The sequence below is a fragment of the Rhinatrema bivittatum genome, chromosome 2 (genome assembly GCF_901001135.1).
Source record: "Rhinatrema bivittatum chromosome 2, aRhiBiv1.1, whole genome shotgun sequence".
Classification (NCBI taxonomy): Eukaryota; Metazoa; Chordata; class Amphibia; order Gymnophiona; family Rhinatrematidae; genus Rhinatrema; species Rhinatrema bivittatum.
The window spans coordinates 699623305-699644260 of record NC_042616.1 but is presented as its reverse complement, the minus strand read 5'-3'; the positions used below and the strand labels follow the sequence as shown (position 1 = coordinate 699644260).

Sequence of the window (20956 nt, the reverse complement as noted above, 5' to 3'; positions counted from 1 at the left end):
CGTACCATGTCCATTACAGACCCGCATAAAGTCTTTGTAATGTGTTGACCTGCACCAAATGTCTTCACCTGCACCACATGTGCCCTAATGACACCAAAAGGTCGCAAGGCCAGAATGGAGAAGATGGGACATTTCTTCCGTGCTCAAACCCCGACGCCGTCCATTTCATCGATGTCATTGGAACTGGCGCCGTCAACATCGCTCCAGCATCGACCACTGACCGGTGACTGCCTGGCGTCGATCACTTCTTGGCCTTCGACACCCTCTTCTCCCCCTCAGGACCAAGGGGATCGTAAGGAGAAACATCGCCATCGAAAGTCTCGGACCATCGAGATATCGAAGCCATCGACCTCTAACGGTGGTCCCTCCAGCTATGCCTCTGCTTCCTTCTGTTCCGGAGCCGGGGCTGCTTGCTCCAGGTCTCCGAGAAGAACTGGACCGGATGGTTAAGGAGGCCATTGACAAGGCGATGCATCGGCTCCAGGTTCCCCCGGCACCGATATCTTTACCGATAGTGGAACCGAGCACCGACCCTATTCCAGCAGCATTGGCACCGCTGCTATCGAGGATGGAAGCGCTTATTGCCACTTTTCCTCCGGTGGATCCCGGGTCACCGATGGCTCTGGTTCCCTCCCCATTGATTTTATCATCGGGAGGAGAAACACCGTTCCGCATCCCTCCTTCGGGAGTTCTGCCTCAGCCATCGAGATCGATAATTATACCCCCATCGGTGCCATCGAGCCATCCACAGATGCCATCGATGCCTGCGCCGGGGCCGTTAACACTTTCATCAGTGCCTCCGGTTATTCCTCCAATGCCTCCGGAGCCTAAACCGGGACCTTCAGGTATCCAACTACCCTGTCCCTCTATAGTTCCTAGAGAGACAGGTGCTGATCCTTATGATACCTGGACTGATGATTCCTCACCAGACACCGATGACTTGCCTTCACCACCTTCACCCACCGAAAGTAGAAAACGTTCTCCTCCAGAGGACCTTTCTTTCATAAACTTTGTGAAGGACATGTCTGAATTGGTCCCCTTCCAGTTACTGACAGAACAGGATGACAGACATCAGATGATGGAGTTGCTTCAATTCCTGGATGCGCCCAAGGAAATCACCTCCATCCCCATCCATCAAGTTTTTCTTGACCTTCTCAAAAACAACTGGGAGCACCCTGTCTCCATTGCACCAGTCCACAAGAAAACTGACTCTGCCTACTTGGTGCAGTCAGCCCCAGGTTTTCAAAAGCCTCAATTGGATCACCAATCTGTTGTGGTTGAATCTGTGCAAAAGAAAGCAAAAAGGTCCAAAACTCATACTTCCTTTCCCCGTGGCAAGGAACAGAAGTTTTGGATACCATTGGTCACAGAGTCTTTCAAGGATCAATGCTGATCCTCCACATTGCTGCTTACCAACTATATATGACCCAATATAATAGTCATTTTTAAGCAACTACAAGATTTGGCAACCTCCATGCCTCAATCACTTCCAGAAAAGTTCCACACCCTACTTAATAAGGGTTTGGAAGCAGGCAAACATGAGATTAGGTCATGTTACGATATCTTTGATACTGTAACCAGAGTGTCTGCAGCCGCTATTTCAGCAAGACGATGGGCTTGGCTAAAGTCTTCAGACCTTCGTCCAGAAGTGCAAGAGCGGTTGTCCGACCTCCCCTGCATAGGAGACAATCTCTTTGGCGAGCAGATTCAAAAGACAGTGGCTGAGCTAAAGGACCATCATGAGACTCTCATACAGCTCTCTCTGTTTCCTTTGGATTATCTTTCTAAACAGCCTTTCCGAAAGGACTCTAAAAAGTCTTTTTTTAGGCCACAGAAGTCCTACCCCCCAGCAGCTAGATGCCGCTCTGCGAGACCATTCCTCAAATCACAGTCTCGTCAAACTCGAAAGCAAAAGCCACAGACAGCCCCCAACCGGGCCCTGCTTTTGGTTTTTGACTCTCACATAGAGAGCAGCAGCCAGATTCCATTACCAAATATCCCAGTGGGAGGCCGCTTGTGCCATTTCAACAACATATGGCAATCAATCACCTAGGACCACTGGGTCCTATCAATAATTGCTCAAGGCTATCATCTCAACTTTCTCTCCATCCAGCCGGATTCCCCACCTCTAATGACGTGGAGAACATCTGAACATTCATTGCTCCTGGAACAGGAGGCCTCCCTCCTACTCCAGTCCAGAGCAATAGAACTAGTACAATCGCCTCAGCAAGGCCTCTGGTTCTATTCCCGGTACTTTCTAATCCCCAAAAGATCGGGAGGAGTTTGTCCAATTTTGGATCTATGAGCCCTCAACAAGTACCTCCAAAGAGAAAAGTTCAAGATGGTAACCTTGGGCTCCCTGCGTCCTCTTCTTCAAAGAGGAGATTGGCTCTGCTCTCTCGACCTTCAGGACACATAGACTCATATTGCGATAACTCCATCTCATCGCAAATTCCTGAGGTTTCTCGTAGGCCCCAAGCACTATCAATACTGAGTGCTTCCATTCGGCCTAGCATCTGCACCATGAGTATTTACAGAATGGCTAGTCATAGTTGCAGCCTTCCTCAGGACTCAAGGTGTCCACATCTACCCCTATCTAGACGACTGGTTAATCAGGGCTCCGACTTAGCAATCCGATTTGTCATCTCTACGTCTCACCTTACACACTCTAATTTCACTCGGATTTCTTGTCAATTACGACAAATCCTCCTTAGTCCCATCTCAAAAGTTATCGTTCATTGGGGCAGACTTGGACACCTTACAGGCAAAGACTTTCCTGCCTCGACAACGAGCCCTCACTCTCGTGTCTCTGGCACAACACCTGGAATCTCAACACTCGACAACTGCTCATCGTTTTCTCATCCTTCTAGGACACATGGCATCCTCAGTTCAGGTCACACCAATGACCCGCCTGGCCATGAGAGTCATGCAGTGGACTCTAAGGTCGCAATGGACACAGTCCCTTCAGGGCCTGGACACAGTCCCTGTCGACCATCGTCCACGTCACCGACTCACTCCGTCTGGCTGTCGCCTGGTGGAAGAATCACATCAATCTTCTACAGGGCTTGCCCTTTCAAGCGCCAAACCCTCAAATAATTTTCACCACCGATGCTTCCAACTTCGGGTGGGGAGCCCATGTGGCCGATCTCCAGACACAAGGGTCCTGGTCTCCAGAGGAAGCAAACACCAAATAAATTTCCTGGAGCTTCGAGCAATAAGATACGCTCTGAGTATTTCAGGATCGCCTGTCCAATCAAGTCATTTTGATCCAGACGAACATCCAGGTGGCCATGTGGTACATCAACAAACAGGGAGGGACAGGATCCTACCTTCTGTGTCAGGAAGCTGCACAGATATGGGCAGAGGCCCTCTCCCATTTGATGTATTTCAGGGCCACCTACTTGCCGGGAGTGGTCAATGTGTTGACAGACAAGTTGAGTCGCAACTTCCAACTGCACGACTGGTCTCTAAACCCCTCAGTAGCAAACCATCTTCAAAAAATGGGGTTATCCTCAAATAGACCTCTTTGCGTCTCCCCACAATCGCAAAGTAGGCAATTTCTGCGCTCTCACTCGCAGCCAACATTATCCACCAAGAGACGCGTTCTTCCTTTCATGGTCAACCGCTCTCCTATACGCATTCCCTCCACTTCCGCTTCTCTTGAAGACTCTCGTGAAGTTACATCAGGGCAAGGGAACCATGATCCTGATAGCACTCCACTGGCCGCGCCAAGTGTGGTTTCCAATACTTCAGGATCTCTCCATTCGCAGGCACATTCATCTGGGAACAGACCCGCTTCTAATCACTCAAAACTATGGGTGCCTTCGCCACCCCAATCTTCAGGCCCTGTCCCTGACAGCATGGATGTTGAAAGGTTAATCCTTCAGCCACTTAACCTTTCTGATCCAGTCTTCCGCGTCTTGATTGCTTCACTGAAGCCTTCCACGAGAAAATCGTATTCATACAAATGGAACAGGTTCACGTCATGATGCTCTTCTCATGCCCTTGATCCCTTTACCTGTCCAATCTTGAAGTTTCTAGACTACCTCTGGCACTTGTCAGAGTCAGGTCTTAAAACTTCCTCCATTAGAATGCATGTCAGTGCGGTAGCCGCCTTCCATAAAGGTATCTGGGGTGTCCCTATCTCAGTACAACCCCTTGTTACACGATTTTTGAAAGGCTTGCTTCACCTCAAGCCTCCACTGCATCCTCCGGCCCCTTCTTGGGACCTCAACCTGGTTTTGGGTTGGCTCATGAAACCACCATTTGAGCCTCTCCACACCTGTGAACTTCGCTATCTCACATGGAAAGTGATTTTCCTTCTGGCAATCACTTCAGCTCGCAGGGTTAGTGAATTACAGGCCCTAGTTACCTATCCGCCTTACACTAAACTTCTGCAGGAACGGGCAGTACTTCACACTCACCCTAAATTCTTACCTAAGGTAGTATCAGAGTTTCATCTTAATCAATCCATTGTACTACCTACCTTCTTTCCCAGGCCTCATTCCAATCCAGGAGAGCAAGCTCTGCAAACGAGCTCTAGCATTCTATCTAGACCATACAGCTGCCCACAGGAAAAGCACTCAATTATTTGTGTCTTTCCATCCTAACAAATTGGGGCAGCCTGTGGGTAAGCAGACCCTTTCCTCCTGGTTAGCGGACTGCATATCCTTTTGCTATCAGCAAGCGGGCATTCCACCAAGACCGTGTTAAGGCACACTCTGTGAGGGCCATGGCGACTTCAGTAGCACACCTACGATCGGTGCCGCTTCCTGACATTTGCAGGGCTGCCACTTGGAGTTCTCTCCATACTTTTACAGCCCACTATTGCTTAGACAAAGCCGGAAGACAAGATTCTATCTTCGGCCAGTCTGTCTTGCGTAACCTATTTACGATGTGACATACCAACACCCTTCTGCCTGCCCGGTGGGGTTCAGGATGCCCTCTACCAAATTCCGCCCCAATTGTTGTGCCTGTTGCACGCCTTTGGCTACATTTGGTGCATATTCGGATATCCTCAGCTCAGTACTCACCCATATGTGAGGACTACCATCCTGTTTGACCTGTGAGAAAGTCAATGTTGCTTACCTGTAACAGGTGTTCTCACACGACAGCAGGATGTTAGTCCTCACGAAACCCGCCCGCCAACCTGCGGTGTTGGGTTCGTTTTATTATTTTATTTTTCGGCACTGCCAGTAGCTTTTAAATAAGACTGAAGGGGGACCCCTGCTGGCTGCAGAGTTAGTGCCATGCTGGGCATGCCCAATAGGGGCCAGTCAAAGTTCTAGAAACTTTGACAAAAGTGTTCCGTGATTGGGCTCTATCCTGTGATGTCACCCATATGTGAGGACTAACATCCTGCTGTCCTGTGATAACACCTGTTACAGGTAAGCAACATTTGCTTTATGCCATAACTCGGTAGTGGTGGAATCGGCACTGTTACGGGCCAAAAGATCAAAACTCCATGCAAATTCACCACCAGGATGATTTTGGCCGTAAGGTCTATCACTCCTCCATGCTGGCCACGAAGATACAACACCATCAGTTTTATGTAATACAGTATCTCTTCGAATGTTTACAGAGATTGCGTCCAATATGTGTGGCAACTGATAATTCCTTACTACAACCATTCACAGACATGGAGGAGGGTCTCAGACACTTACTCCGTTCAGTTTATGAGTCATTCAAATCATCGGCTCGTTCCTCAGCGACGGCAATAGCAGCACGTCGCATGGCATGGTTAAGAGCTAGTTCCATAAGGGACGATGTCCATGACAAATTGGTGGATATTCCTTGTTTGGGGGACAATCTTTTTGGTACCAAGTTTGGTGAAACGGTAACCCTTCTCAAAGAGCAGAATACGGCAGTGCAATCCCTGACTTCTTCAGACCCGCATTCTTCTTCTAAAAGATTTTATCCTTCATACCGAAGAAGACCTTATGGAAGGGCACCCTTTAGATCGTATAACACGTATAGATCTCCGTATTATCAATACCAACCACAACCACAGGCGTCTCGTGGGCGACCTCGCCAACCACGTCCACCAAAACCAACTCCAGCAGCACCACCAAAACCAGCACAGTCTTTTTGAGTACCCAGAGCCACTTCCACCCCACTACATAGGGGGCCGCCTTCAGCTCTTTTATTCCAGCTGGGAGGACATCACTTCGGATCGCTGGGTGCTAAACATCATAAAAGAAGGTTACAGATTAAATCTGTTAACTCTTCCCACACTTCCGCAAATTTCCTCTCTCAAGATCATATCAAATTATTCAACAGATCTACAGGAACAGTTAGTCAGTCTGCAGGCACAGAATTCCATCCAAATTCTTCCAATTTCATTACAAAATCAGGGATTTTACTCCCCATATTTTCTCATTCCAAAAAAGTCAGGAGGTCTTCGACCCATCTTAGATTTGAGAAATCTCAACAAACACATTCAAAAAGAGAAATTCAAGATGACATCTCTCAAGAGTATCCAACTCTTCTGCAACCCAACGACTGGCTATGCTCCATAGACCTGAAGGATGCTTATTCCCATATACCCATGCACCCTTCCTCCTGGCAATACCTTTGTTTCCAAGTTCAGAACATCCATTACCAGTTCAAAGTCCTACCTTTTGGCCTTTCCTCAGCCCCGAGGGTGTTCACAAAATGCTTAGCGGTGGTGGTGGCTCATCTCCGGCAGCTCTCGATGCAGATTTTTCTCTATCTCGATGACTGGCTGTTGGTAGCCTCTGATCCGACTACCTTAAAGACTCATGCATTCCAAACAATCCATTGTCTTCAGAAGCTGGGATTCATAATCAATTTCAAAAAATCCCATCTTCACCTTCTCAGGTTCTACAATTCATTGGAGCGCTCATCAGCACGGTACATCAAAGGGGCATACCTACCACATGACAGGATTCAAACTCTGTCCTCTCTGGCTCAACATCTGTTCAATTAATCACAGGCATCTGCACAACAAATTCTTTAACTGTTGGGGCATATGGCAGCAGCCATCCAATTAGTCCCATACACAAGACTCCACATCCGTCATCTACAATGGGGCTCAAGAACCAGTGGTCACAGTTCTGGCAACCACTGTCAACCAGAGTACGCCTCACCAGACAAATGCGAACAGACATTCAGTGGTGGATGAATATCAACCACCTGAACTCAGGAGCACCGTTCCAGCGACCTCCTTATCAAGTCACTCTCACTATGGATGCTTCACGGAAGAGCTGGGGAGCCCATCTAAACAACTTAAAGACTCAGGGCCGTTGGTCTCTACGGGAGTCCGATTTTCAAATCAGTCTCCTCAAACTTCGAGCCATTTGGAAAGCACTTCAAACCTTCTCGACCACTCTTTGGGGAAAACATATCATGGTATACACAGACAACCAAGTAGCCATGTTTTATATAAACAAAAAAGGAGGGTCAGGTTTCTGGATCCTCTGTTGAGAAACGCTTCGCATTCTGAAGTGGGCAGTATCCAACCAAGTCTCGATACAAGACACTTACCTTCCCGGTCTCGACAGTGTAACAGCAGATTGCCTCAGCAGAATCTTCCATCCACACGAATAGACTTTGAACCGGGATGTAGTGGCCAACTTATTCCATCAGTGGGGATTTCCAACAATAGATCTGTTTGCCACAGAGAACAACCGACAAACTCAGACATTTTGCTCCATCTACCACAGCAAACTTCGTTATGCTCCAGATGCTTTCCTCATTTCATGGACGGAAGGCCTATTTTACGTTTACCCTCCCATTCCACTAATTTCCAGAATAATACTAAAATGCATCACAGATGCAGCGGATATGATACTCATAGCCCCATCCTGGCTGAGGCAACCATGGTATCCGTATCTCAAGCGACTATCCATTCACCCACCGAATACCACGCAAGAATTTATTTATTTATTTATTTATTTAATTTCTTTTACTATACCGATGCTCAAGACTAGGTCTTATCGTACCGGTTTACAATGTAACTGAGGGGAAACCAATTAACATCAAGGTAGAAAGTAAAGTTACATTAAACAGGGAGCGTAAAACCTGGGCAATGGAAGACAGTACAGAATTTAAACTAAGAAACAATTAGCGAGAGATAAATATATATATATAATCAACAAAAACTATAAGAATCTGGAGATTAAGGGGTGGTTGGAAATAGGTAGTCCGTTCTGAGTATTGTGAAAAGCTGCAATTGCACTAACTGCTGTGAATAGAGTATGGAGGTATTCTAGAAGATGTGTTATCGTTGTAGAGAAAGGGGTCTAGGTTTTTTGGTTTGCACCATTCTGCGTACCGGCGCCATTTCCCGGCATAGTTATGCCTGGTGGATAATTTCCTGGATTCAATGAGAACATCCTCAAGTTGAGATGATTCCCCAACTTCTAACTCAGGAGGGGGGATCCCTTCTTCACCCAATGCATCAATCCCTCTGACAGCATGGAGATTGAAAGGCACGTACTGGATTACCTGGGACTCTCATCTCAACTTGAGGATGTTCTCATTGAATCCAGGAAATTATCCACCAGGCATAACTATGCCGGGAAATGGCGCCGGTACGCAGAATGGTGCAAACCAAAAAACCTAGACCCCTTTCTCTACAACGATAACACATCTTCTAGAATACCTCCATACTCTATTCACAGCAGGTCTCGCATACACCTCTGTTAGAGTAAATGTTAGTGCAATTGCAGCTTTTCACAATACTCAGAACGGACTACCTATTTCCAACCACCCCTTAATCTCCAGATTCTTGCGTGGTATTCTACATCTGAGTCCACCGGTCACAAAACCACCGGTACCATGGAATCTCAATATCGTACTGGAACAACTAATGTTACCTCCTTTCGAACCTCTAGACGCCTGTCATATCAAATACCTCACTTGGAAAACAGTTTTCTTAGTAGCGGTAACATCAGCAAGGAGAGTAAGCGAATTACAAGCCCTAGTTCACTACTCCCCATATTTATAATTCTTTCATAACAAAGTCACACTTCGTTCTCATCCCACCTTCCTCCCGAAAGTGGTATCAGCATTTCATATCAACTAGACCATTACTCTACCGATTTTCAAGCCAAAACCTCATCAGAACGACAGAGATAAACTTTTCCACACCTCAGACTGTAAAAGAGCATTGGCTTATTACAAACAAAGAACTCATTCGGAATCCAGACCATCTCAGCTATTGCTCTCTTTTAACCCAAACTCTCCTAACCAACCAGTCTCCAAAAGGACTTTGGCTAGTTAGCTGTCCCAATGCATTACCTTTTGCTACAATAAGCGTAATCTACCACTACAAACGACACCAAAGGCACATCAAATAAGAGCAACTGCAACATCAGTCGCCCATTACAGAAACGTTTCACTGATAGACATTTGCAAAGCGGCAACTTGGTCTTCTTTACATGCTTTCACAGTACACTACTGCTTACAACAGCAGAGCGCTTCTGATGCAGCCATGGAACCCATGGCAATCCTGTCAACCATGACACAAAGATAAGACTGTCTACTGTATAAAGACTTAAGTGTGGCGTCCTAACCTACAAACAAACATCTAGACACCACCTGGGAGCTTGGGAGTCCCAGACAGCATGGCTAATTCAGCCTGCTATCACCGGGAAAAAGCAAGTTTGCTTACCGTAAACAGTGTTTCCGTAGATAGCAGGATGAATTAGCCATGCGATCTCTCCCACCTCCCTAGACAGTCTACACAAATACACAAAATACTTTTTACGTTCTATATTCTTCTCGCTTTGAAACAAGAGACTGAGGTAAACCAAACAATTGCGCGGGAACCTCACCGCGCAGACGCACAGAGTGGAAAACTCTGCACTCTAGGAGAAGTTCCGCCTGCCGGCCGCGTGAGGACACTCCCAGACAGCATGGCTAATTCATCCTGCTATCTACGGAAACACCGTTTACGGTAAGCAAAATTGCTTTTTTTCCATTGTTACACTGCATACAGAGTTTGGCTTCTTGCTGTTTCCAGTTCAGTTTTTGTCTGCACATTTCTATTTTATATATTCCTCGAGAAATAAAATAATAATTGTAAAACTGACTAATAAAGAGAATAAATGTTTCAAAACCACTGATTAATAGAATATCCATTAATTGCAAACTCAAAAATTATCCAAACACCAATAAAATATTTCAAAACAGCAGATACATCACATAATAGCCAATAATTAAAATAGCAGTCAGTCAAGAAAAATTAACTTAAAAAGCCACCTTAACTTACCCTGTCCAGCAACTCTTTTACTCCTTTCCCTTGCAGGCCAGTAGCACACACAAGAAGCAGCATGCTCTGTCCTCATGGTCCTCTTCCTTAGGGCCCAAGACCAGTCTCTCTGACACATCCACACAAAATCTTGCACACGCCCGCACACACTCTCACACAAGCGCACTTTCACATGAACACACTCTCACACGCACACAGTCACCTCCCCAATCAGTCTCTCTCTCTCTCTCTCTCTGTCAGCTCCCTCACTAATCTCTCTCTCTCTCTCCTCCCTCTCTCTTTCTTTCATCTCCTTTGCCAATCTTTCTTTCTCTGTCACCTCCCTCACTCTCTCACTTGCACACATACTGGCTCGCTCTCAATTTCACTCATTCATTCCCCCCCGCCCCCCCAAGCACAAATGGGAGCTGCAGCAGCAGCCTCCTTCTCCATCCCCTGCAGTCCAAGAAAAAATCCCATTGGCCGCGGGGACTATAGCTGCTGTCGCCCATTGCGGGTCATCAGCTGCTTTTCTCTGGGCCTGCACTACTCCTGTGGCTGCTGCCACTACTTTTGAATGCAGCATGGCCATTTCTTCTTCCTGAGCATCACTTCCTATTCTGGGCCATGCTGCAGTTGCCAACTCCCACTGACACTGGTGCTGTTCCTTTTTAGGCTTCAGCAAGCTGACAGCCCAGGTGGCAATGGCAGCAGTGCAAGGATGTCTGCAGTCTCTCGCTGAGGTAAAAGGAGGGGATGAGACGAGCAGCTGGGCCAGTGGGAGTTTGTGATCCACCTGCAGGTGCTTGGCGACACACTGGTTGAGTATCGCTGCATTAAAGAGCACTGTCTTTCTACCTAAGAAGTTGCCATACTGGGTCAGACCAAGGGTTCATCAAGCCCAGCATCCTGTTTCCAACAGTGGCCAATCCAGGTCACAAGTACCTGGCTAATACACAAACATTAAATAGATCCCATGCCACTAAAATCAGTAATAAGCAGTGGCTATTTACTAAGTCAACTTGATTAACAGCAGTTTATTCTCCTGGAACTTACTAAAACTTCTTTTTAAACCCAGCTACACTATCTACCTCAACCACATCCCCTGGCAATGAAGTCCAGAGCCCAACTGTGCACAGAGTGAAAAATAAAATTGATTTATTCTAATTGCACCACCTGCCAACCCCCTTGGAGTGCCCCCCAATTCCCACACCATCTGAAAAAGTAAATAACTGCTCCACATCCAACCATTCAAGTCCCCCCATGAACCCACAAATCTCCGCCAGATTCTACCTCAGCCAGGTGGATTTTTCTAACATATTTAGTTCTATCTTTTTGTGTCTAACAGAAATGAATTAGCAGTCACAAAGTGTGCAATTGCAATTTACATAAGAACATAAGCTTTGCCATACTGGGTCAGACCAAAGGTCCATCAAGCCCAGTATCCTGTTTCCAACTGTGGCCAAGCCAGGTCACAAGTACCTGGCAAGATCTCAGGGGGTAGACAGATTCCCAGCTGCTTATCCCTAGAAAATCAAAGGATATCTGCAACTCTACCTTAATATTGATTTATGCACATTTCCTCCAGGAACCTGTCCAAACCATTTTTAAATGCAGGTACACTAATAGCTTTCACCATATCCTCTGGCAATGAATTCCAGAGCTTAATTATGCATTGAGTAACAAAATATTTTCTTTTATTAGTTTTAAATGTATTACCTAGTAACTTCATTGTGTGGCCCTTGGTCTTTGTACTTTTGAAAAGAGTAAACAACTGATTAACGTTTACTTGTTCCATTCCACTCATTATTTTATAGACATCTATCATATTTCCCCTCAGCCATCTCTTCTCCAAGCTGGAGTCCTAACTTCTTTATCCTATCTTCATAGGGGAATTGTTCCATCACCTTTATTTGGATCTTGGGATGTATCTGTTTTTACTATACAAAAGCAGGCTTCTTGTTAAGAGGGTCATGTGAAAGCACACTGAGGCAGATTTTATAAATTTGTGCGAGCGCGTACTTTTGTTCGCGCACCAGGCGCGAACAAAAGTACGCTGGATTTTATAAGATACGCACGTATCTTATAAAATCCAGGGTCGGCGCGCGCTGCCTGTTCCCTCCAAGGCCACTCCGAAATCGGAGCGGCCTTGGAGGGAACAGGTGTAAATCTGTTCCCTCCAAGGAACACCACGCCCCCAGTCCCGCCCCGGGACTTACGCGAGTCCCGGGGCTGTGCGCACGCCGGCGGCCTATGCAAAATAGACGCGCCGGCGTGCGAGGGCCCTGTGCACGTAAATCCGGCCGGATTTACGCGCGCAGAGCATTTAAAATCCGGCCCATAGTATAATAGAATGGTAGCTTCTGTAGCATACTTGGGCTCCATCAAAGACAATTGAAAAGCTGTCACATGGAATTCAGTGCTTATATTTACTTCTCACTACTGATTAGATACTGACATTCATAATGATATTAAATTGGGGCAGTCAATCATAAGACTTTTTTGTTTTGTTTTTTAAGTAGATTCAAAATTGTTCAGACACCCATTTCTGCAGGTTTGCTTCAGGAGAATGTGGATAGGGGGCTTCAAGATAACCCTTAAATTTGGAGTCCCTCTATGTGTGTCTGATTCACCCTGCTTGTTCAAAGAAAAGCAAAGTTGCTTAACTGTAACTTGTGCTCTCCGTGAACAGCAGGATAAATTGGTCTCAGTATCTTCCCACTTCACCTTGGTCTACAACATTTTTCTCATAGCTCCGAAATATGACTGAGCTGCTTGTGAGCAGAAAATCTTTCTAGGTCTAGTTAGTAAATGTTCTGTGTTTGGCATTGTCGAATGTGTTGTCCACATTTGGGACAGATTTATCTTTTTGTCCATGAAGAACACCAGTCAGACTAAGCAACTTTTGCTTTATCTACTCAGGCAAACACTTAACTTATAAAGCAAGCTATTACCCACATTCTACATGGTGTGTTTTCACACTTCCTCCCGGAAAGCAAAAGAGAATTTTGGTATGTGGAATGTAAACATGAAGCACTGTGGAAAAAGCCTGCTCTCCTCACTTAAGGACGTTAATATAGAGGATTTGGCAGTGGGATGGGAGGGATTCTAAATTGCAAAGAAGTAATGAAAACTGAGAGCTAACTGAAATAGTTTTTGTTTTACAAACAAAGCAGTCCCCTCCCCTGAACTCTGTTACCTGGCTTTTAGAGAAGAATCAATGATGTCAGTGCCAGCACTTTCTACAGCACAAGGCTTTCTCAAAAAATGCTAGGCATAGTCCCTGGTTGTATACAGATATGTATTTTCAGATTTATCCTGTTAATTTTAATTCTTGGAGATTGAGGGTGAAATCATTCATTCTAAAAGTTGTTTTTAGATATTATCTATATTACAACTTTTCTTTGGATATAAATGCCAGCCTGAAGGCTTAGCAGTTAGCGACTGAGAGCTCTCTCAACTTTCCTGTTGTCCCCACCAAGGTTGAAGTGGGGGAAGGGGGGTAGAGGCGATGACGGGGAGGTTCAGAGAACTCTCCAGGCACTGGCTCTTAAGTTTTGGGTTTCTCCTGCCAAGGCCTGCTACAGTCCTCTGCAGCCTGATTTATTAAGGCTGTTTTCCTGTTCCTGTGTCTTGAGGGGAAAAATGTCTAAATAAGGCCCTTGATCCATTGTTGCTTTTCCTCCCCTCCAGCCAGTCCTCCCACCCCCTCTCTCTCTATCTTGAAATTATCCAACCACAGTTGCTTTGGACCAGCTCGCCACCCTCCCCCTCACCTTGCTGGCTACCACTGCTTTGGTGCTGCCTGCTGTGAACTTCCAATGCTCCTGAAACCCATCCCCTCTCTGGTACTTATACTGCAGCCTAAATAAATACTGTCATTCCTGTACGTACCCGGATCAGTCCAGACAGTGGGTTGAGCCTCCTTTCCAGCAGGTGGAGACAGACTAAAACTTGCAGGATGCCCTATATCAGGACAGAGCCTATCCTTTCACCCTTCAGTATTTGTCTGTCTCCCAGCAGGTGCAGCATCTCCCCTTCGGTTCTCTGCTGTAGGCTAATCAGCCTCTTTATTCTCTTTAGGTTCAAGCAAGTACTTCTTTTGGTTCTTGTTTTTAAAAAATTATAGAAAGTGAATCTCTGAAGGAATTTTTGCCTTACTTAGTGCCTTTTTGTGTGGGAGACGTCCGTCTCCCAGCTCTTGCGCGGCTCAGGGGGGCTTGTCCCCTTTTGCAGGAGGGGGTTCCCTGCTTAGTCCTGAGTCCATGTACGCTTCCAGGTGTGGGGACCGACGCTCTCTGGGCCTCGTTCCCCCTTTGGCTGCCGAGAGGGTTTTGAACCTGCTGCTGCGCTCAGTAAAAAAAAAAAAAAAAAGGAGTTTCAAAATTTTAACTTTCAATAAGTTGCAGGTACTCACCTACCTCTAACTTATTTGCAGCAGTTGACCAGCTTTTTTAACTTTTTCTGGTCAGTATAGGATTAGAACCGGCAGTCAGAGAAGCAGAAGGCAGCAGGTTCCCGCCTGCTCTCGCCTGCTGTGCAGGCTGTCAATCAAGCTTTGTTTTTTCAGCTTTTTTTTCTTCAGCCGAGGTTGCTATGTGCCGGCTGACAGCCTGTGTTTCTTGTGGGTTGTCCTCCTCGCGTTTTTCGCGGCAGGGCCTCTGCACTGCTTGTCTGCCGGGTGGGGAAGGTCCCTCCTCGGCAGGACAAGCAAATTTAGCCCGGGGCTCCACTCCTCCCAGCATGGCTAGGCCTTTCCCGGGTCGGCAGAGCCCGGGAACGGCCGCCATCTTGGATTTTTCGTCGGGGCCGATTTCAGTGCTCCCTGGGGCTGGGGGGCTGGATTTTTTTCGATTTAACCCCCGATTTGGCCACCGTGGGTTCCCAGGAGGGGAGTCCTGACCTTCCCTCGCCCCCCCCCCCCCCCCCCCCCCCCGGTAAATCCAGGGTCCCTTTTTCCACGGATTTCGTCCTCCTCATGCACAAATCTTATTTAGCTAGCCTGCATGAGATGGATGAAAGCCCCCCCCCCCCCCGTCTAAAATCCCTCACTCAGCGCCGTTGACCTCTGGACCGGCTGCGGAGCCTCAGGGACCAGTTCGGGTGCGGGTGGTCCCGGGGGTGCCCCCCTCCTCCCCTCCCCCGGTGTCTCCTGGGTCCTCAGACCCTGCTGCTTCCTCGGATTCGGCAGATGCCCCCGCCTAGAGGGGGATGACCCCAGAGCCCTTCGTCTTTTTTGTAAGGAGGAGCTAGAGCCCCTCCTCCCTCTTGTTTTGGAGGAGCTGGGTCTGGAAAGTCCCTCCGTGGATAATCTCATGGCCTCACTTCCTAAGGATATGAACCCGGTTTTGGGAGGGCTCCGGCCTCGGCCTTTCCCTTCCACCCCATGCTTAAGCTTCTTATCCTACGGGAATGGGAGGCTCCTGAGGGTTCACTCCGGGTGGGGCGTGCGAGGGATAAGCTCTATCCCCTCCCGGAAGAGGGCTTGGAGCTGTTGCGATATCCATCCATGGATTGTTATGTTTCTGCAGTGGCCAAGCACACCACGATCCTGGTGGAAGGTTCCACGGCCCTAAAGGATTCGCAAGATCGTAAGCTGGAGGCTCACCTGAAGCGCATCTTCGACGTCCTGGCCCTCGGGGTTCGGGCGTCTTGCTGTAGCAGCCTCATGATGTGGGCAGGCCTCCAGTGGGTCCAACAGTTACTCTGCGCCCGGGAGCTTCCGCCAGGTGAGGCAGAACAGGCCGAACGTCTGGAGGCGGTAATCGCTTACGTGTCGGACGCCCTCTACGATTTGGTCCGTGTCCAGGCGAAGGTGATGGTTTCAACAGTGGCTGCCCGGAGGCTCCTTTGGCTTTGCCACTTGGTCGGCTGATCAGTCCTCGAAGACCCGGCTGGGCACGCTTCCCTTCAAAGGTAAGATGCTCTTTGGCGAGGACCTCGACAAGCTTATGGACTCCTTGGCTGACAACAAGGTCCATAAACTGCCAGAGGACCGCCCTAAGGCTTCTCGGTCCTTCGCGGCCTCTCGCTTTCGCTTCAGGGGTCAGCGTCGCTTCGCTTCTCGAGGACGGGGCGGTACTCCTAGGGAGTCTTCTCGTGCACAGTCCTGGTCGCAGTCCTTTCGTGGCAGGCGGCCCTTTCGCGAGGGCCAGCCCGTGCGTACCACCGCTAAACCTGCCACACAATAAAGTTCAGCCGGCCCATCCCTCGGTCCCTTACCTCGGCGGACACCTCTCCCTGTTTTTCGAGGAATGGGTCAAAATCACTTCGGATCAGTGGGTCCTCGACATTATCAGAGACGGATACGCTTTCGACCTCGTCAGGGAACTTCCAGATCTCTTTCTGTTCTCACCTTGTGGCCAGGCCAAGAGGGACGCGGTGGTCCAGACTCTCTCCAAGCTTCTGGATCTAGGGGCGGAGGTCCCAGTCCCAGAAAGGGAAATTGGCGCCGGCCAGTATTCTATTTTACTTCACCGTGCCCAAAAAGGACGGGTCCTTCCGCCCAATCCTGGACCTCAAGAGGGTCAATCGGGCCCTCAAGATCTCCCACTTTTGCATGGAAACCCTGCGGGCGGTCATTGCGGAACTCCATCCAGGAGAGTTCCTTGCTTCCCTCAATCTCGTAGAAGCATATTTTCATATCCCCATCCACCGCGACTACCAGAAGTTTCTCCGATTCCACATTCTCAACCAGGACTTCCAGTTTCGAGCTCTCCCCTTCGGCCTCGCAACCGCTCCTCGCACCTTCACGAAGGTAATGGTAGTAGTGGCTGCGGCCTTGCGCCGGGAAGGGATTCTCGTCCATCCCTATCTGGACGATTGGCTCATCAGGGCCAAGTCGGAGACCTCTTGCCGGCGGGCGGTGGATCGAGTCCTGGAGCTTCTTGCCTCTCTCGGGTGGATAGTGAACTTTTCTAAGAGCAAGCTTCAGCCCTCCCAGGAGTTGGAATTTCTGGGAGCACACTTCGACACCCGAGTAGGCAAGGTTTTCTTACCTCGGGCGCGAGCCCTCAAACTGATCGGTCAGGTTCAGAATTTGATTGCGCTATCTTCACCGACGGCCCGGGATTATCTCCAAGTCCTGGGCTCCATGGCTTCTACCATCGATCTGGTCCCCTGGGCTTTTGCTCATATGCGTCCATTACAGAAAGCTTTGCTGTCTCGTTGGCAACCAGTGTCGGAGCAGTTCCACATAGTCCTTCCCTTCTTGGAGTCTACTGCCGACGAATTACAATGGTGGCTGTCCCTTCGTCATCTCCTACAAGGGATGCCTTTTCAAGCTCCACAGTGGACGATAGTAACCACGGACGCCAGCTTGTTGGGCTGGGGTGCGGTCTGCCTATCTCAGTCCACCCAGGGGACATGGTCCCAGACTCAGTCGCGCTGGCACATCAATCGGCTGGAAACTTTGGCGGTCCGCCTGGCCCTTCAGGAGTTCCTTCCTCTGATCCGCGGCAAGGCGGTACGAGTCCTGTCCGACAACTCCACCACAGTCGCCTACATCAATCGCCAAGGGGGCACTCACAGTCCCCTGGTAGCCTTAGAAGCCAGCCGCCTACTCGCTTGGGTGGAGCGTCACCTACAGTGCCTTGCGGCCTCTCAATTCGCCGGAAAAGACAATGTTCAAGCCGACTTCCTCAGCCGGCAGTCGCTCGATCCGGGAGAATGGGAACTCTCGGACGCGGCCATGGCTCTGATAGTGGACAGGTGGGGTCCTCCTCATCTCGACCTCATGGTGACTCTGCGCAATGCCAAAGCCAATCGGTTCTTCAGCTGCTGGAGGGAACACGGCGCAGAGGGCGTGGATGCTCTGGCTCTCCCTTGGCCGGCGGACGTGCTTCTGTACATGTTCCCCCCGTGGTAGGGAAAGTTCTCAGGAGAATCGAACTCCACCGGGGTCCGGTGATTCTCGTCGCTCCCGAGTGGCCGAGAAGGCCGTGGTTCGCGGATCTCATCAATCTAGCGGTGGCGGGCCCCTGCGCCTCAGTCATCTCCCTCGTCTCCTCTGTCAGGGGCCTGTATTTTACGACCAGGCCGATCGCTTCTGTCTAGCGGCCTGGCTTTTGAACAGCGTCGCCTGAGGCGCAAAGGTTATAGGGAGGAGGTCATCTCCACCCTGCTGCGAGCCCGGAAGCAGTCGACTTCTCTGGCCTATGTGCGCATCTGGAAGGTCTTTGATTCCGCATGTACGGAGGCGGGTGTCCCGGCGCGCTCCGCCTCGATTCCTTTGGTTCTTTCTTTCCTTCAGAAGGGTCTCTCTAAGGGTCTCTCCTTCAATTCCTTACGCGTTCAAGTCTCTGCGCTTGGCTCTCTCCTGGGTCGGGTGGATGGTCATGCCTTGGCTGCTCACCCGGACGTCATTCGTTTCCTGAGGCGTGTTAGACACCTCCGCCCTCCCTCTCGGGCCACGTGTCCATCTTGGAGTCTCAACCTCGTCCTTCGTGCTCTCTGTGCGGCTCCCTTTGATCCTCTTCGCCACTCTACGGTCAAGGATCTTACTCTTAAGACTGTCTTTCTAGTTTCTATCTCCTCTGCTCGTCGTATGTCCGAGCTTCAGGCGCTGTCCTGTCGGGAGCCCTTCTTGTGTTTTTCTGATTCCGGGGTCTCTCTCAGGACGGTTTCTTCCTTCTTGCCTAAGGTTGTCTCCGCTTTTCACGTCAACCAGTTGGTGGAACTCCCCGCGTTCTCTCCGGAGGAGATTATGGGTACGGCTGGGGGCGACCTCCATCGACTGGATGTCAAGCGAGTCTTGCTTCGTTATCTTCAAGTCACCAATGACTTTCACGTTTCGGACCATCTCTTCGTCCTTTGGAGTGGTCCCAACCGGGGTAAACAGCTTCTAAGACCACGATTGTGCAGTGGTTGAAGGAAGCCATTTCCTCGGCATATCTTTGTCAGGGTCGTCCACTTCCTGAGGGTCTGAAAGCCCATTCTCTGCGTTCTCAGGCTACTTCTTGGGAGGAGAGTCAGTCTGTCTCTCCACAGGAGATTTGCAGGGCTGCCACTTGGATGTCTCTGCACACTTTTGCTCGGCACTACTTTCTGGATGTACACGCTCCGGTGTTCGGTTCCTTTGGGCGGCAAGTGCTTCAAGCGGGACTGTCTCGGTCCCACCCAGTTTAGGGAAGCTTTGGTACATCCCACTGTCTGGACTGATCCGGGTACTTACAGGAAAGGAAAATTAGTTCTTGCCTGTTAATTTTCGTTCCTGTAGTACCACGGATCAGTCCAGACGCCCTTCCCTGTCTGTCTTCTGTCCTCTCGAAGCTTGTTTTCTTGCAGGTCTGCAGATTTCATATTTTACTTGGTGCAAGATTACTGAGCATTTACACCGGAAGCCTTGGTGGTTATTTTATACCAAGTTTATGCAAGAGCGTATAGGTATACTATGCTTCTACATTATTCTATGGTTGCTCCGTTGAGCTTTTGGTTACTTGCTTGATCCTATTCTTGGTTTTATTGTTTTCTGCTTTGACATACGTTATACTGAAGGGTGAAAGGATAGGCTCTGTCCTGATATAGGGCATCCTGCAAGTTTTAGTCTGTCTCCACCTGCTGGAAAGGAGGCTCAACCCACTGTCTGGACTGATCCGTGGTACTACAGGAACGAAAATTAACAGGTAACAACTAATTTTCCTTTGTAACTTCCTGCTGCTACCAGTGAACAGATATTTTCTTTGGGCCTACACCATGTGGTTCTCAGTTTGAGCTTGAGCTACATGATGCCTGAAGTCCTGTGCTGGTCTTGCAGTCTAAAGTCTCACAAGACTGAAACCAGCATGGGCATTCAGGCACCGCATGGTTCAAAATCTCTGAGACTGGACTGGTGTAGGCTGAAACAATGATGTTTGGCAGCAATGGCCAGGAAGGACATTTGGGGCAAGAAACTTCCAGGCGCCATGGCCAAATTTCTAGGCACTATGGTATCCAGAATTTCTCTCTATATTGATAGGTAGGTAGATATAGATAAATATAAAATATGCAATTAGTTGCTCCTTGCTTCCCTCCTTTGGAGAAAATTTGACATTGCTTTTTAAGAGTGTGTACACTGATCTTAATAAAGGTTATATTTTATTCCAGCAATCTCAACATTCAGTGTTGATTTTCCCGCTGAATTTCCACCAGGTGATCAAGTATGTTTACATGATAAAGTCAGCTGGGTATGTATGTTTATTGTTTCTGGGCACAAAATATTAAAAGCTGCTGTAGATGATAAAAATTAAGGCTACTTTTTTTTAAAGCTCTGGTGATTATTACATTATCCCAGGACAAGGAGGATGCTAGTCCTCACATATGGGTGACGTCACTGACGGAGCCATATTGCGGGAAAACATTCTGTCAAAGTTTCTAGAAAGTTTTGACTGGCCCTGTGAGGCCACTGAGCATGACGAGCATGCCATGATATTCTCTGCCACAGGGGTCTCTCTTCAGTCTTTGTTTTTCTGCGCTGCTGTAAGTATCGCAGAGCAAGGAGCCTTGTGAGTTTTTCTCACATTGTTGTCTGACTGAAAAAGTCAATTATTTCTTTAGAAATTTTCTCCCATACTCTCAGATTTTCATCGGCCGGTGAATAATCACAGTCTTGTTTTTACTTTTAGTTAAAAACTTTTCTCATTTTCTTTTCCCCCTTTTTTCATCGACGGCTGTCGATAGAAAATGGCTTCGGGTTTTAAAAAATGTTCGGTTTGTAATAGGACAATGTCCATAACATATCCACACCTTGAGTGTGTTCTCTGT

The 20956-nt window shown here is 48.4% G+C and overlaps 1 protein-coding gene across 15 annotated transcripts in view; it reads left to right on the top strand.

Annotated features, from left to right (window-relative positions):
- PIP4P2 (phosphatidylinositol-4,5-bisphosphate 4-phosphatase 2) overlaps positions 1–20956 on the top strand; it is a 569842-nt gene that overhangs the window by 270759 nt on the left and 278127 nt on the right. For 14 of the 15 annotated variants that reach the window (XM_029591643.1, XM_029591647.1, XM_029591637.1 and 11 more), the window contains one exon: positions 20300–20379. The exons of the other annotated variant lie outside the window; for it this stretch is intronic. In XM_029591643.1, coding sequence (XP_029447503.1) covers positions 20300–20379 — 80 coding nt within the window. The remainder of the gene's footprint in view (positions 1–20299; positions 20380–20956) is intronic. 15 annotated transcript variants of the gene reach the window in all.